At 46.5% G+C, this 16,876-nt stretch overlaps 1 protein-coding gene across 2 annotated transcripts in view; it reads right to left on the bottom strand.

Moving 5' to 3' along the window:
* Nucleotides 1–16,876, bottom strand: part of NNT (nicotinamide nucleotide transhydrogenase) — a 119,345-nt gene that overhangs the window by 17,429 nt on the left and 85,040 nt on the right. For both annotated transcript variants that reach the window (XM_038743499.1, XM_038743500.1), the window contains 2 exons: nucleotides 3,089–3,248; nucleotides 441–522 (listed from right to left, as the gene is read on the bottom strand). In XM_038743499.1, coding sequence (XP_038599427.1) covers nucleotides 441–522; nucleotides 3,089–3,248 — 242 coding nt within the window. The remainder of the gene's footprint in view (nucleotides 1–440; nucleotides 523–3,088; nucleotides 3,249–16,876) is intronic.

The following is a 16,876-nucleotide window of genomic DNA, read 5'->3' as shown; positions in this document are numbered from 1 at the left end:
TGTTCTCAAGCTGCTGGAAATACAGAGAAAACTCATTTCCCCCAGCTTGTGCCCTGGGCCAGTCCTGTGACGCTTAACAAAACACAAAATAAAGGCCAAAAATACAAACGAAGAAAAAAAACTCCCAGTTTCTTTGACATTTCCGGGTTGATAAAACATTTTTCTTTTAAAACCTCAACTTGAATTCCAAGGTCCTCCTAAGAGGAGCAGAGATTGCAGTGCTCACGGGCCGAAGCGGAAGAGAAGACAGAGGGGTTGGTGAGAGGTTAAAAAAACAAATCCGCAATCAGCTCACCATGGCATCGCACACAAAGAACAGCAGTTATGACTAAGTCGAGGGGCACAAATTCGTTTTGTCTCTTCAACTCTTTCTCCTCACGCACGATCAGTTTTGCCAGGTGCCTGAGTATTTCCAAACTCCTGACCCTCTAGGCGCTTACCTGACCTTTTTGCCTTGTTCCGTCAGCATCTTCACCAAGTCGGCTATGGGGTACTGTGCTTTAGCAGCACACAGGCCATACCCTACAAGAGACATCACAACCCTTAGAAACAACCTGCACTTGGGCCACTGTAGGCACAGATCATTTTCCAACCCTTGGGCACAACAACCATATTAAATCATTTTGCTTCTGAGGGAGAAAAGACACTGGCTGCTCCTGTCACATCCAACTTAACGCACCAACCACACCAGATTTTCACTTGACCCCAAAGGGTGGCTGCAAAAATAAGAATAATGATTACGGTATTTGTTAAGCACTTACTATGCACCGGGCACTGTACTAAGCACTGTGTTGCATTAGTCTTTGGTGTGCTTTCAAACCATCCCATCAGAGGTCCTACTGAAATGTGGCAAGGGAACGGCGGAGAAGGAAAGGAGACGCTACGTTTCCCAGGTAGCAAAGGGTTGATGCCTCATTATTTGCAAAAGTTAGGTGGTGTTCTGGATGGAGTCAAGCCCTAGGGTTCTTTCCTGGCCCTGGTACAGGGAGGTGGTGTCTTCCTCCAGCTCTTCAGCATTAAAAAGCTTCTTCATCACCTAATTTACCTTGTCAGAAGCTAGGCCAAAGAAGTGGGAGTTAGTGATCTCTTTTAGAGTTTTCTGGTTTAAATCTTAGCCTATGATTTTATGTCCCCATTCAAATTTCCTTTTTTGCAATCTTTTCAAAAATAACTCCAATTAACGGTGATTAGTAGATGTGATCAGCTGGAGGTTTTTGGCACTTCAAAGGCTCAGGCAGAGTTCTCTTTTGGTTTGGCCAAATTTCACATTTTCCTTTGGAGTCCACAGATGGGTGAAGGACTCCTTTTGTTTTTCCTTCTACTTTAATGAGGGAGCCCCGTCTCACATAATGAGTGGGTCAGTCTAATGGCGGCTAGATCCAGACTAAAATTAAAAAGGGTCAAAATGGGTATTCCTAGATGGGTAGCTAACGGGTGATCCTAAACTCACAATTAAGATTTCACCAGAAAGTTCAATGTTCGGGTGAACACAATAATATCACTGTGGTACTGGTTAAGCGCTTACTATGCCCCAAGCACTGTAATAAGCACTGGGCCAGTTACAAGCTAATCGGGTCAGACAGAGTGCCGGTCCTACATAGGGTTAACAGTCTAAGTAGTCCAATTCTGGACAACTGTTAGGCTAGAACCAGGAGACTTTTGACATGGTAGCTCAGTTTCTTCCCATACAGGCTCAGCTGTGACCTAGACAGTCAATAAAATCTTGTGCCACCTGATGATTAAAACCAGAGAGTTGGTCTGTTTGAAACTCAATTTTGCCCAGTTATTTATTTCTGGATGGGTAACTGTGGTATTTGTTAAGCGCTGACTGTGCCAACCACTGGGGTAGAAAAAGACAATTAGGTCAGACAGAGTCCTTTGTCCCACAGGTGGCTCAGAATCCAAGCAGGGCCAGAAAAGGTATTTCATCCCCATTTTAAAGATTCAAAGAGAGACCCAGAGAAATGAAGTGACTTGCCCAAGGTCACACAGCAGGCATGTGGTGGAGCCAGAATTAGAACCCTGTTCCCCCGACTCCTAAGCCCATGGTCTTTCCACTACGCCACACCGGTTCTTCTCTGAGCACCCTAAGGGAAAAAAACTAAGTCAGTTCTAGATTGTAAACTCATTGTGGACAGGGAATGTGTCTGTTATATTGTACTCCCAACCGCTTAATACAGTGCTCTGCACACAGAAAACACTCAATAAATATGACTGATTGATTAATTCTAATGTCCTATGTTAATGGAGCTTTAGGAGATCAGATGTAGCCATCGAGGCCTTAAAAAATTGTCATTAAAAATCATGATCGCGCTGCAGGATGATCCCAAGCAACCTTCACCCACACTTGAATTTTCTTCATTTTCTTCTCAAAACCTGCAACTCCCTCCATCAAAATGAAAATAACACATTACTCAGGGAGAATAGGGAGCAGGAGGTTGGAGGAGCTGATTGAGGACAAACTGAGATTGAGGCGGGGCAGGGAGAGGGGGCAATGAATCAGAACAGTTTAGGATCCCAAACTAATAGGGACCAGTCCCCCCAGACCCAACAGTGAGACAGGTTCACCACCAGCCACGGCGGAACGTTCTTCAAGGCCTTTCCAGAAGGACAGTTTTTGTCATCGTTTGAGACTGCTGCCAAATGGCTCCGCCTCCACTGGAAACATTTTTTTACCTTTCCCAATAGCCCCATTTATTGAGAGAACATGTCACTTGGCCACTGTCCTAGTCTTTGAGATACCTCCCTCATCATGCTAAGCGCTGGACTAAATTAGTCCACACAAATACCGCAGACTTGGAGGGCATAAGCCATGGACAGAGCTAACCAATTTATGTGTGGCCTTCTTCCCGCACAGAAGCCTCACTCTGTATTATCCAGATTTTAACTGAACAAAGCAACAGGCAGAGAGGCTACTACAACACTGTTTCCTGGAACTTTTCATTATCGGAAGCAGCTCACTTGCGCGGTTTCGTTAAAAGCCACATAACTCTTCTAACGGGAGGGTTTTCATATACGAGCTCCATGCTCATCTGGATAGTCCCTGCTACCTGGCAGTGATTCCCTCACTATCGGCATCATTACCTACCTGGAGTGATGATGATGCTATTGGCCTCCTTGATCATCTCGGTTGCGTTGTCCAGGTTGATTTCCGTGTGGGTGCCGGTGATCTCCATGGGCTTCCCACCAGCCGTTGATGTGGTGCCATATCCTCCCAGGATCACATTAGCCAAGGAACGATTCATGGCCTGAAGACCAAAAAAGTCCACGGTTGAGTTTTGGAACAAACAGCAAACTACTGGGATCTGTGTCCTCTGACCCAAAACGGTGAGAAAACAGGGAAGGTCTCAAATCGGGTTTTGCTTCCATTTCACCTCACCCGTCAGAACACTGAACCGAGGCACCGTTCCTCTCACGGAATAAAAGATCGATGAGGATCCCCCAATTCACCCCCTACTTATATTCTTAATTAGATTGTGAAGAACTCTGCCTCCTTACTTCCATGCCCCCCGCAATCATATTTATTGTGCGCTTACTGGGTACAAAGGACTATACTACGCGCTTGGAAGAGTACAATATAACAACAGACATATTCCTGTCTATGAGGAGCTGGCAGTCTAGGGTTAATCCACACAAGAAGAGTCAACCCCATATTCCTCAATTAAATTCTACCACTGGCAAAAGAATTGAGAAGCAGCAACTAAGGAGACATGAGAGCAGTCATTTTTCCTACTCCTGGAGTGCTGCTGCCACGCAAGTCCCTCTAGGGAAGGGATCCTGACTACCCACTCCATTGTATTATACTCTCCCAAATACTTAGTGCAGTGCTCTGCACACAGTTATTGCTCAGCAAATACTACTATGAGCAGAGATTGTGATTACCAACTCTACTGTATTATACTCCCAAGCACTTTTTACAGTGCTCTGCACAAAGTTAGTGCTCAATAAGTACCACTAATTGACATCTCCTCACACTCATTAATGACAGAGAAGCAGCGTGACTTAGTGGAGAGAGCAAGGTCCTGGGAGTCAAAAGGACCTGGGTTTTAATGCCGGCTCTGCCAACTGCTTGCTGTGTGATCTTGGTCAAGTCACTTAACTTCTCTGTGCCTCAATTTCCTCCACTGTAAAATGGGGATATCTGTGAGGCCCATGCAGGACAGGGACTGTATCCAACCTAATTGATCTCTACCTACCCAACAGCTTAGAACAGTGTTTGAAACATTGGAAAGCATTTCTAGCGAATACCATATAGAAAAAAAAATTTCCACTGCCCCAGTAACTATGGAGGAAACCAATCGAGGAGGATGACAGAATGCACTACAGGGCTTCTAACATGATTCCCTGTAGCTTCAGGCTGTAAGGATACATGGCTTCACAAACATTCCCGAAATAACCAGTTTTGTCCCTACTGGAAGGAACCAGAGTCCCAGTTTTTTTCCAGAAGGTAAAAAAACAACACGTACTGGTACTTCATGAATGCTAGCAATTAGTGGCAGAAGAACATACACCAAGGCAAAGGGAAGTGCCAAAGATCCAAGGATGGAGAACATTCATTTTTTCAACTTACTGTTCCTCTCCCATAACTCCCAAACAGCCCTTTGCTGTGATCCTAACTCTCCTGGTTTCACAGTCAGGACCAAAAAGTCGACATCTTCTTGGTAGTAAAAATGCACAGGGCTCAGTGAAACATCAACAGACCAGGGAATAGGTAAAGGAAAATAATCCATCCAAGCTGGAAGAACGGCATTTTCCCATTTGAATGAAAAGAGGACAAAGCAGCTCTCAAGGAGTGCTTTCTTTCCACGATGCGTTTCTCCAAACACTGATGACAACCTCCCAACCAAGCTACCAAAAAAGCCTACAAAAATCCAAGTGAGGCAAGAGTTTGTCAGAAAAATAGAAGGTGCAGGAGGCCTTTGATTACCAAGCAATAGGCTGTGAGGAGAATAGCATAGGATGCAGGTGATCAGTCAAGAATTCGACAGTGTTTATGGAGCACTTACTGTGAGCAGAGCACTGTACTAAGTGCTGGGGAGAGTAGGATATAATAGAGTTGGTAGACATGTTCCCTGCCTATAACAAGCTTACAGTCTAGAGGATGCAAGCTGATGCTCTGCATGTCCCAGGCTTCAGCGCCAAGGGGCAAAGAATTCTCCACATGATTAGAGCCTGTCAAGCTTTGCAGGATGGACTCTGCAAATCTGTTGTTTATACTGGCTGAGGGGCATGTGAGATTTAGTCCGGAATCAGACAATCTTTTCCTCCAACTCAGCTGGTTTAAGGTGGCATGCACTGCAACAGCAGAAAGACAGAGCTATACATATATATATATATATATATATATGTATATCAAAAGGCCAGCACAGCACTTTACCTGAACAGAGCTACATGGGATGGAGATGAAGTTTTGGGGAGAGACAGGAGACCCGGCAGAGAGCAGCACTTTGCTCAAGGCGGCATATAAATAGAGAACAGATTTCAGAACTGACAGACCAGAGTGTTGTCATGATCCTTACGAAAAAAATGATTCTTCCTGTATAAGTTCAGATATTAGACCTTCAGGGTGCAGTGCATTCCAATACGGCTCAAAGAGACTTGGTCGAGTTCACCCAGAACTCCAGAGAGTGCATCAAGGGGGAGAAATTTTAGAAAATCTTAATGCAAGAAAGGGAACGAGGCTAACAATCGTGAACTTCTTCGAGGGTTAAAATTTCTTTTAGCTTAACTGAGTCAGTCCTTCAGTTCAAAGACAGTGCTGCTGATTACAGCCATGACTGTGAATGTCTCTGAGCTATCATTCCTTGCTCACGTGTGCTCTATACCCAAGAAAATATAGTCAGGGACCATTTCTGGCCTCTTGTCATCCAGGGGAAGCATTGCTGCTTCTCCACTGACAAAGACGAGGGCTGCCTACGTGTTCTACGACTTTAGTTTGTGGTTGGGAGAAAGGAGGAGAAAGGTAGATCCTACCACTAGCAGGACAGGCGCTTGATTTACTTTTGCAGAAGTGGTGATGGTTTGCAGTGAACCATCTGCACTCTCCTACTCAGTTCCTCCATGACCACAAGGATGCATTAGGAGATGGCTGGTGGGAATATGGATCCAGTCTGTGGTTGTAGAACCAAATACCAATGAGACCTCACCAACAGCAGCAAACACCATTCCATGGTCACCCATATTTTTTTCGTGGTATTTGTTAAATGCTTACTTCGTGCCAGGCACTGTACTAAGCCCTTTCCTTCTCGTTCCCTAATGTAGCTTTCGCACTACCCATCCTCCCCCTTCCCTTCCTTTGAAGCCCACATTATTCGCCTCTACCATCCCCTCCAGATTCTTGTAGCTGTCATCTACCGCCTCCCCCGGCCCCACCTCCAACTTCTTTAACGATTTTGACCCCCTTCTCACCTTCCTTCTCTCCTTTTCCATGCCCACTCTGATCCTCGGAGACTTCAACATCCACACGGATGTCCCTGGTGACTCCTCTGCCTCCTGCCTTCTATCTCTCCTTGACGCTGCCAACCTCCTGCTCCACCCCACCTCACCCACTCACCAACTTGGTCACACCCTCGACCTCATCATCTCCTACCGCTGCACTATCTCCACCCTCACCAACTCTGAAATCCCTCTCTCTGGTCATAACCTTCTCACCTGCCTCCTCACTCACACTCCTCTCCCCTGTAAACCTATATTACTACCTCACGGAGACCTGCGCTCTCAACCCCATCCATCTTTCTCAATGCATCATACCCCACCTCGCCTCCCTATCCTCTCTGTCCAATATTGATGACTAGACTGCTCTCAACTCTACCCTCTCTACTCAACACCTCACTCACTCCCCTTTCCCTTCGCCGCTCTCATACTGCTAACCCACAGCCTTGGATCACTGCCACTATCCGCCTCCTTCACTCTTATGCTCGAGCTGCTGAACACTGCTGGCGAAAGTCTAAACACCAAGCCAACCTTGTTCACTTCAAGTTTATCCTTTCCTGCCTTAACTCTGCCCTCTCCTCTGCCAGGCAAAACTATATCTCCTCCCTTATTGACACCCATGCCCATCATCCCCATCAGCTCTTCCGTACATTTAACTCCCTTTTCAGGCCCCATGTTCCTCCCCCTCCTCCAACCCTCACCCGCAACGATCTGGCCTCCTACTTCATTAGTAAAATTAACTCCATCAGGTCTGAGCTCCCCAAAGTCACTCCTCCCCCATTTCCAACCCTCCTGCTCTCAACCCTCTCCGCTACTCTCCCATCCTTCCCAGCAGTATCTTCAGATGAGATCTCCTCCCTCCTCTCAATTGCTTCTCCCACCACCTGTGCTTCAGACCCCATTCCCTCTCATCTTATCAAATCTCTCGCCCCTCCCCTCCTCCCCTCTTTAACTTCCATCTTCAACCACTCACTCTCCACTGGGTCCTTCCCCTCTGCCTTCAAACATGCCCACGTCTCCCCATCCTAAAAAAACGTTCTCTTGATGCCACCTCCCCTTTTAGTTATCGCCCTATCTCCCTCCTACCATTCATTCCTTTCCAAACTCCTAGAACAAGTCGTCTACACCCACTGCCTTGAATTCCTCAATGCCAACTCTCTCCTTGACCCCCTCCAATCTGGCTTCCGTCCCCTGCACTCCACCAAAAATGCCCTCTCAAAGGTCACCAATGACCTCCTGCTTGCCAAATCCAACAGCTCCTACTCTATCCTAATCCTCCTCGACCTCTCAGCTGCCTTCGACACTGTGGACCACCCCCTTCTCCTCAACACGCTATCCAACCTTGGCTTCACTGACTCCATCCTCTCCTGGTTCTCCTCATCTCCCCAGCCATTCATTCTCAGTCTCCTTTGCGGGATCCTCCTCCCCCTCCCATCCCCTTACTGTAGGGGTTCCTCAAGGGTCAGTTCTTGGTCCCCTTCTGTTCTCTATACTCACTCCCTTGGTGAACTCATTCGCTCCCACGGCTTCAGCTATCATCTCTACACTGATGACACCCAAATCTACATCTCTGCCCCTGCTCTCTCTCCCTCCCTTCAGGCTCATGTCTCCTCATGCCTTCAGAACATCTCCATCTGGATGTCTGCCCTCCATCTAAAACTCAATATATCCAAGATTGAACTCCTTATTTTCCCTCCCAAACCCTGCCCTCTCCCTGACTTTCCCATCACTGTAGACGGCACTACCATCCCGTCTCACAAGCCCGCAACCTTGGTGTCATCCTCGACTCTGCTCTCTCGTTCACCCCTCACATCCAATCCGTCACCAAAACCTGCCGGTCTCACCTCCGCAACACCGCTAAGATCTGCCCTTTCCTCTCCATCCAAACCGCTATCTTGCTGGTTCAATCTCTCATCCTATCCTGACTGGATTACTGCATCAGCCTCCTCTCCGATCTCCCATCCTCCTGTCTCTCCCCACTTCAGTCTATACTTCACTCTGCTGCCCGGAACATCTTTGTGCAGAAACGCTCTGGGCGTGTTACTCCACTCTTCAAAAATCTCCATTGGCTGCCTGTCAACACACAAATCAAGCAAAAGCTCCTCACTCTCAGCTTCAAGGCTCTCCATCACCTCGCCCCCTCCTACTTCACCTCCCTTCTCTCCTTCTCCAGCCCAGCCTGCACCCTCCGCTCCTCTGCCACTAACCTCCTCACTGTACCTTGTTCTCGCCTGTCCCGCCGTCGACTCCCGGCCCACATCCTTCCCCCGGCCTGGAATGCCCTCCCTCCACACATCCGCCAAGCGAGCTCTCTTCCTCCCTTCAAAGCCCTACTGAGAGCTCTCCTTCTCCAAGAGGCCTACCCAGACTGAGCCCCCTTTTTACTCTCCTCCTCCCCATCTCCCCGCCCTACCTCCTTCCCCTCCCCACAGCACTTGTATATATATTTGTACAGATTTATTACTCTATTTTACCTGTACGTGTTTACTAGTCTACTTATTTTGTTAATGATGTGCATATAGCTTTAATTCTATTTGTTCTGACGACTTTGACACCTGTCTACATGTTTTGTTTTGTTGTCTGTCTCCCCCTTCTAGACTGTGAGCCCGCTGTTGGGTAGGGACAGTCTCTATACGTTGCTGACTTGTACTTCCCAAGTGCTTAGTACAGTGCTCTGCACACAGTAAGCACTCAATAAATACGATTGAATGAATGACACAGTCCATGTCCCCCACATGGGGCTCACAGACCTAATCCCCATTTTTACAGATGCAGATGAGGTAACTTGAGGCAAAGAGAACTTATGTGACTCGCCCGAGGTCATACAGAAGACAAGTGGTGGGGCAGGATTAGAACTCAGGTCCTTCTGACCCCCAGGCCATCACTGAGAGCAATAAGCCATCATAAGCCACTGTTGAATATGTCACTCAGAGGAGATTACTGAGGGAGGGGAAGGTGGGAGAGAAAAGTCATTTCCATTTTCTTGTGAAAGTCAGTGGAAAAGTAGAGGATTTGGATAGGATAAAATTAAACCTTCTAGTTTACTCTAAATCTACTTGTTTGAGTAAATTCTTCAGTTTTATTTAAAATATGTTATTTTTAAGACTGAGTTAGGAAATGAGGGCTGTTTATTGAATTCTTAAGAGATTATTCAAAGGGGCATTTCAACCATCCACATATTTCTGCCCCAGTTAAGTACAGAAATTGTTCAGGATTGAAAGTCTTGCCAAGGTAAAGACCACTTCACTGGCATTGCATAATAGTGGAGAGGTCTACAAGCCATTTCAAACTCTGACGTGGCATAAGGTTATTTCTTTCCTTAATGTCAAACCACATATTGGTATGAGAAGCAGCGTGGCTCAATGGAAGGAGCACGCACGGGCTTGGGCGTCAGAGGTCATGGGTTCAAATCCCAACTCTGCCAATTGTCAGCTGTGTGACTTTGGGTAAGTCACTTAACTTCTCTGTGCCTCAGTTACCTCATCTGTAAAATGGGGATGAAGACTGTGAGCCCCACGTGGGACAATCTGATCACCTTTGTATCCTCCCCGGTGCTTAGAACAGTGCTTTGCCAATAGTAAGCGCTTAACAAAAGCCATCATTATTATTATTATTATTGAGGGGAGGGGAAAGCAAAGGAGAGTGAGAGACAGGAAAAAAATGACAGAGAAAAAAGAGGCAGAGAGAGAAAGGGAGAGGAAGAGAGAAAGGGAGAAAATATGAACAAGAAAGCTAACGAAGAAGGATTTCTTAGGGAAATTAAATAATGACATGTGCCAATGCCTAGTGGGTTTGAGGGAAGGAAAGAAGAAGAAACACCCACAGTAGTTTAACAATCAAGTCAACTTGTTAAACACGTATCCACAATTAAATCACTATTATGCTGATTCCATGTGAACTTTTCTAAAGTAAATTATTTTCCAATGCTGCAAATTTCCCCTTGCGACATCTCAATATTTTCAGTGAATGCTTTATAAGGAGTTTTTGCCTAGTGATTAATGCGCTTAACTCATGACCACTGATCTCCGCATTGAAGGGTTCTCAGCTTCTCAGAAAGATCACGCGTTCACATGGCTGTCCAGAACTGCCCCTTTCAGGCTATTAAAATCTATTACAAAGATTGTCTGCTCTATTGAAGTGTCCTGCACCCCACAGACAACCAAGCACAATTTCTACTGGAAAATCAAGTTTAAAACAAAGGAAATCCACACAATAGTACAAGCTGAGGCCATAATAACTAACGCATATCATTTCCATAGCATCTTTCATCCCACCACTTCACAGTCATTAATGCAGTAATCCCAAGACAACCTCTGGCCCATGTCTACACTGGCCAAAATAAAAAGAAGAAAAAAAAAGGACACGTTCAAGCTGCTCCATTTCTACTGTGCCAAAGAGCAAGATTTCAATGATCGTTCCTGGGCCCCCAAGATGCTCATTTTTTACACGTTCCCCCTCTTCCCAATGGAGGTGATGCTCTCGAGGCAACTGATCGCCATGCAAATGCTACAGCTAAGCCGACTCCAGCTAGAAGGAAGTCTGGGTCAGAATCAGAAATCAAGTTCAATGGGGCGAGGGCAAGGCCAGGATTTCCTTGTCCAGAGTACATCCTTTACTGACCGATGAAGCAATTGTTCAAATCGGTGGTAGTTGCCCCTTATGCTGACAGTGAAGTTGACTGGTAAGCGAAAGTAGGACGTGCACTTAAAAGCACCTAGTACAGTGCTCTGCACATAGTAGGCACTCAATAAATACAACTGAATGAATGAATGAATGAATGAATAGCGGTGATGGGCTGCTCTGAGCCATTCACACTCTCACGCTCCGTCCCCCTGAAGCTATTTCAACGCAAGAGGTTCGGATGCAGAACAGCTAAACGCCACATGCCCCCAGCAGCAGATCCTGCCGTGCCCTTGTCCAGTTTGTACACTATTGTTGAGTGAGACGGCCCCTTCTTCTGGAACCAAAGATTACAGTCTTCCCGGGAAAAGCAGTGACCAAATACCCACGGCGGTAGAAGTTCAGAATCGGCAGTGGCTGGATAGAAAGCCTAGCTCCAGTGAGGTCAATCAGGGGCACCTCCTTTTAATCGCCCACAGTTTAATTCTCCCCCTTTTATGAGAGCTGCTTATAGTGTTCTCGGCAATTTCAACATACCCTTTCTTCATCGTAAACTTTTTGAAATCATTAGTCGCTAACGAAGTGAACTATCGGTGAACGTTTTGGTCTCTACAGTAGTTTCCTGGCAGGGACTGTTGCGGGCCGCCCTGTGCAGCTGGGCACACTGTCGCATTGCTTGCAATTAGGGGAGGCCTGATCCGATGCAGATGTATTTATAAATGACCAGAATTTGGGGAGAAACGCAGAGGCTGTTTCTCCTCCGTGGGCGGCAGGGCTTCAGTCGTCTTCCCCACCGAGTCACTCCAGGTGCCTTCGGGAGACCAGCTCTGCCAGCTTACCACCAAGTCGGGGAGTGCGTGGGTCAACTGAGGGAAACAATCAATCCGGTGAGCATTTGTCCAGCACACACACACATCTCTGATAGCTCTCTCTGGGAGTTCTCTCCCTCTAGACTGAAAGCTCGGTGTGGGCATGGAATGTATCTACCAACTCTGTGGTACTGTACTCTCCCAAGCATTTAGTACAGTACTCTGCACACAGGAAGCACTCAATAAATACCACTGACTGATTGATTTATTCCAATTCAACAGCACCTTGAACACAACCGGAACTTCTGTTCTTGCAGGGCGCTTATTTTTTTATGGCACTTGTTAAGTGCATAGTAATGTGCCAGACACTGTACTATGTGCTAAGGGTGATAAAAGCTAATCAGAATGGACGCAGTCTATGTCCCAAATGGGGCTGCAGTCCTAATCCCCATTTTGCAAATGAGGTAACAGGCACAGGGAAGTTCCGTGACTTGCCCAAGGTCACGCAGCAGACAAGTGGTGGAGCTGGGATTAGAACCTAGGTCTTCTGTCCCAGGCCCATACTCTATCCAATCAATCAATCAATCAATCAATCGTATTTATTGAGCGCTTACTGTGTGCAGAGCACTGTACTAAGCACTTGGGAAGTACAAGTTGGCAACATATATCCACTAGACCATTCTGCTTCTCACTTCCAGAACAGTGATCTCTTTTCATCCAGGCCACGTCCCCAGGAAGTACAGAGGCAGAGATTATTATTCCCATTTTACAGAACAGGAAAGTGAAGCACTCGCAGAGGTTAACTGAGCTGTCGGTGGTCACAAAGCAGGCTAGGGTCAGAGCTGGAGCTGGAATCCTCAGATTCCCAAACCTGAACCCTTGCTGGGCTAAGAGGAATTAAGAAGCAGCCCCCGCCTGCTGCCTAAGGGGAGAGAGATCCAGAATGAGTGATACAAATAAGAGGGCAGAGAAAGAGTAAGTCTGTAACAGGCGGAGCAGAGAGGTGTCCGGATAAAAGAAGGTTGCTCGCAAGCAACCCCACAGCGAACAAGGGGCTTGAGCTGCCTTTCCCTTCTTTTCACACCTTTTCACTTTGGCCTGCTAACGCGATCAGGAAAGTTGGAACTGGGGTCGGTACGGACAAAGAGTTTAAATTCTCTCTGGCTTCAAGTGAAGAGGTGAAGAAAGCACTAGTGAGGAAGCACTAATACTGGGTGCCATTCCCAGCATCTTCACTAGAAGGAAACTTGCTGGGTTTCCCTTCATGCCGCTCTCTGTTCCTGCCCCTACTTCCAGGACTGTGGGCAAGATGCGGAGGGAAAACCCAGAAAACAGATTGCTATTCTTTTGGAAAAGCACCACGCTGCCCAATCCACGGTATTGGTGTGAAAACCCGACCTGATATTTTCTTTTCTGTGGGATATGCCCACATGTGAAGAGATCATTCTGATAATTTTAAACCAACCTCCAGGATGATAATAATAATTGTGGTATTTGTTAAGCACTTGCTATGTGCCAGGCACTGCATCCACTAGGGTGGATACAAGTAAATCAGGCTGGACACAGTCCCTGCCCCACATGTGACTCAGTCTTAATCCCCATTTTACAGATGAGGTAACTGAGGCACAGAGAAGTGAAGTGACTTGCCTAAGGCCACACAGCTGAGAAGTGGCAGAGCTGAGATTAGAACCCATGTCCTTCTGACAACCAAGCCCATGTTCATTCCATTACACTGGAGCATAGGAAACAGTCCTCTCCCCTGTTCTCTTTGGAGCACAAGAAATTCATTTAATCATTAAACATCTAGACTGGAAGTTTCCTGTGGGCAGGGAACATGTCTACCAATGCTGTTGGACTGAACTCTACCAAAGGCTTAGTTCGGTGCTCCAGACCCCGTAAGTGCTCAATAAATACCAGTGATTGATTGATTAAACTACAGAGAGAAAAGAAATCCCAGAAGATGAAAGGGAAGAAAATAAGAAAGACGCTGCAAAATATCACTGTGGGGAAGAGGCCCGGTGGGAAGTAACCAGAGAAATCCTAGTGGGCAAGCAGGCCTTCAGCAAATGTCAGTAAGCTAACAAATAACCTCAGTTCTTCCTTAATGCATGTAGTCGAGACACATTTTGGAAAGAACCAGGGGTGAAAGGAAAAAATTCCTTTGACTGGAATGGCCAGGAGGCTTTCTGTGTCGGGGGGGGGGGAAGGATAGGGGATGGCAGAGAGCAAGTGTTTCTGGTGGGGTAGAAGAGGGACAGAGAACAAGGGACAGACAGGGCAGGGGTTGAGCCCGACACTGCAGACCCTCCACGTTGCAGGCCCACGTGGACAGGGACACAACTGCCAAAAAGGCTGGAGCAACGATATTCCGGGGCTTACCACCACCGCCAGGGTGAAATCAATTTCAAACTGGAATGGGATTCCAGCAATTTGGGGTTTTTCTGTTTTCTTGCGGCATTTGTTAAGCACTTGCTACGTGTCAAACACAGTTCTACTCGCTGGGGTAGATACAAATGAATTAGGTTGGATGCAAGTCCCCGTCCCCTCATGGGGCTCAGAGTCTGAGTAGGAGGGAGAACAAGAGAACTGAGGCACAAAGAATCAATCAATCAATCACTCAATCGTATTTATTGAGCGCTTACTGTGTGCAGAGCACTGTACTAGGCGCTTGGGAAGTACAAGTTGGCAACATATAGAGACAGTCCCTACCCAACAGTGGGCTCACAGTCTAAACGGGGGAGACAGAGAACAAAACCAAACATACTAACAAAATAAAGTAAATAGAATAGATATGTACAAGTAAAATAAATAGAGTAATAAATATGTACAAACATATATACATATATACAGGTGCTGTGGTGAAGGGAAGGAGGTAAGATGGGGGGGATGGAGAGGGGGACGAGGGGGAGAGGAGGAAAGGGGCTCAGTTTGGGAAGGCCTTCTGGAGGAGGTGAGCTCTCAGTAGGCCCTTGAAGAGAGGAAGAGAGCTAGCTTGGCGGATGGGCAGAGGGAGGGCATTCCAGGCCCGGGGGAGGACGTGGGCCGGGGGTCGATGGCGGGACAGGCGAGAACGAGGTACGGTGAGGAGATCAGCGGTGGAGGAGCGGAGGGTGCGGGCTGGGCTGGAGAAGGAGAGAAGGGAGGTGAGGTAGGAGGGGGCGAGGGGATGGACAGCCTTGAAGCCCAGGGTGAGGAGTTTCTGCCTGATGCGCAGATTGATTGGTAGCCATTGGAGATTTTTGAGGAGGGGAGTAACATGCCCAGAGCGTTTCTGGACAAAGACAATCCGGGCAGCAGCATGAAGTATGGATTGCAGTGGGGAGAGACACGAGGATGGGAGATCAGAGAGAAGGCTGATGCAGTTGTCCAGACGGGATAGGATGAGAGCTTGAACGAGCAGGGTATTGGTATGGATGGAGAGGAAAGGGCGGGTCTTGGCAATGTTGCGGAGCTGAGACTGGCAGGTTTTGGTGACGGCTTGGATGTGAGGGGTGAACGAGAGAGCGGAGTCGAGGATGACACCAAGGTTGCGGGCTTGGAAGAAGAGAAGTGGCTTGCCCATGGTCAAACAGCAGGCGACTGGCAGAGCTGGGATTAGAACCCAGGTTTTCTGATTCCCAAGCCCATGCTCTTTTCACTACACCATGCTGCTTCTGGCTCACTCCTTCCTGGATAAAACACTTTTAAACATTCTTCCCCCAACATTATCTGTCTGGAAAGAGCCCGATGCAATGTCGGTGTGTACTCAGCATCGGGAAAGACCCAAGTGGTAGAGGACAATTTTCCTTTAATGCATGATTTGTCAGAGAACATAACCCCACCACTAAAGGAGAACATAGTGGATCTGAAACATCAGCTACAGCGCTCAGTACAGTACCCAAGCAACTTAATAATGTAAATCTGCTGCCCTCTGCTGATCACTCCCCATTCGCTCACGGCCACGTTAATTTATAATTCAGATTCCTTGTCCAACTTTCAAGAAAATGAGGCATTTTTAAAGAGCCCCGATTGTGTACCACTCACAAGCCAAAGCTAATAAGACTTTTTGTCACGAATTACAAACTATAAAATCACTGCTTCAACTTCTGTGGAACGCCACAAAGTGTGATTCAAAATAGGTTCTCAGCTTTGACTTCCGTTAGTCTGCAGGATCAACTATCTTCTAACGAATGGCACGGTATGACACAAAAACAAAACACATCTCCACATTGTACTTGAGTCAGCATCCCAAAAAAATAAATACTCGAGCATTTTTCTTTTAATAAAATAAAGGGCATTTGAATCTATTCTTTTTCCACCCTGAGCTATGTTTTCAAAACTAAAATTACACATTGATATTACTCACTGATTAGTAGAAATATCAGTGAGATGTTTACAGGTTATTACTGGGAAAATTTGTCACTCTAGAAAGGAGGGACGAAAGTTAACTCTCAAATGATTTTCCCCAAAGAATTAGGACAAAACAAAAGAAAGCCTGAAATAACAGTTGTTTCTGAAACCTTGATAAGCACCCTTTAAAATAATCAAGAATAATGCTAAAACAAAAATAAGGCTTTTTATAAAAAAAGAAAAAAAACTCAAAACTTCTCTTCTATTACTACATATGAACTGATTCAGTCGTGACTGCATTTTTTTCACGCCAAGGAATAAGCTGTTGAGTTTTTTAATCATATAGCAGCCTTTCACTTCTAAAGAGGTATCTACTGATGGTAAGAGTCTATAGTCATCTACTATAGGCAATAATAATAATGGCATTTATTAAGCGCTTGCTATGTGCAAAGCACTGTCCTAAGCACTGGGGAGGTTACAAGGTGATCAGGTTGTCCCACGAGGGGCTCACAGTCTTTGTTCCCATTTTACAGATGAGGTAACTGAGGCACAGAGAAGTTAAGTGACTTGCCCAAAGTCACACAGCTGACAAGTGGTGGAGCTGGGATTTGAACCCGTGACCTCTGACTCCAAAGCCCGGGCTTTTTCCACTGAGCCACACTGCTTCTCCCAATAAAATAAATAAA

This window comes from Tachyglossus aculeatus, chromosome 3, assembly GCF_015852505.1.
Source record: "Tachyglossus aculeatus isolate mTacAcu1 chromosome 3, mTacAcu1.pri, whole genome shotgun sequence".
NCBI lineage: Eukaryota > Metazoa > Chordata > Mammalia > Monotremata > Tachyglossidae > Tachyglossus > Tachyglossus aculeatus.
Note: the sequence above shows the minus strand (reverse complement) of the source record. Positions and strands in the feature narration are given on the sequence as shown.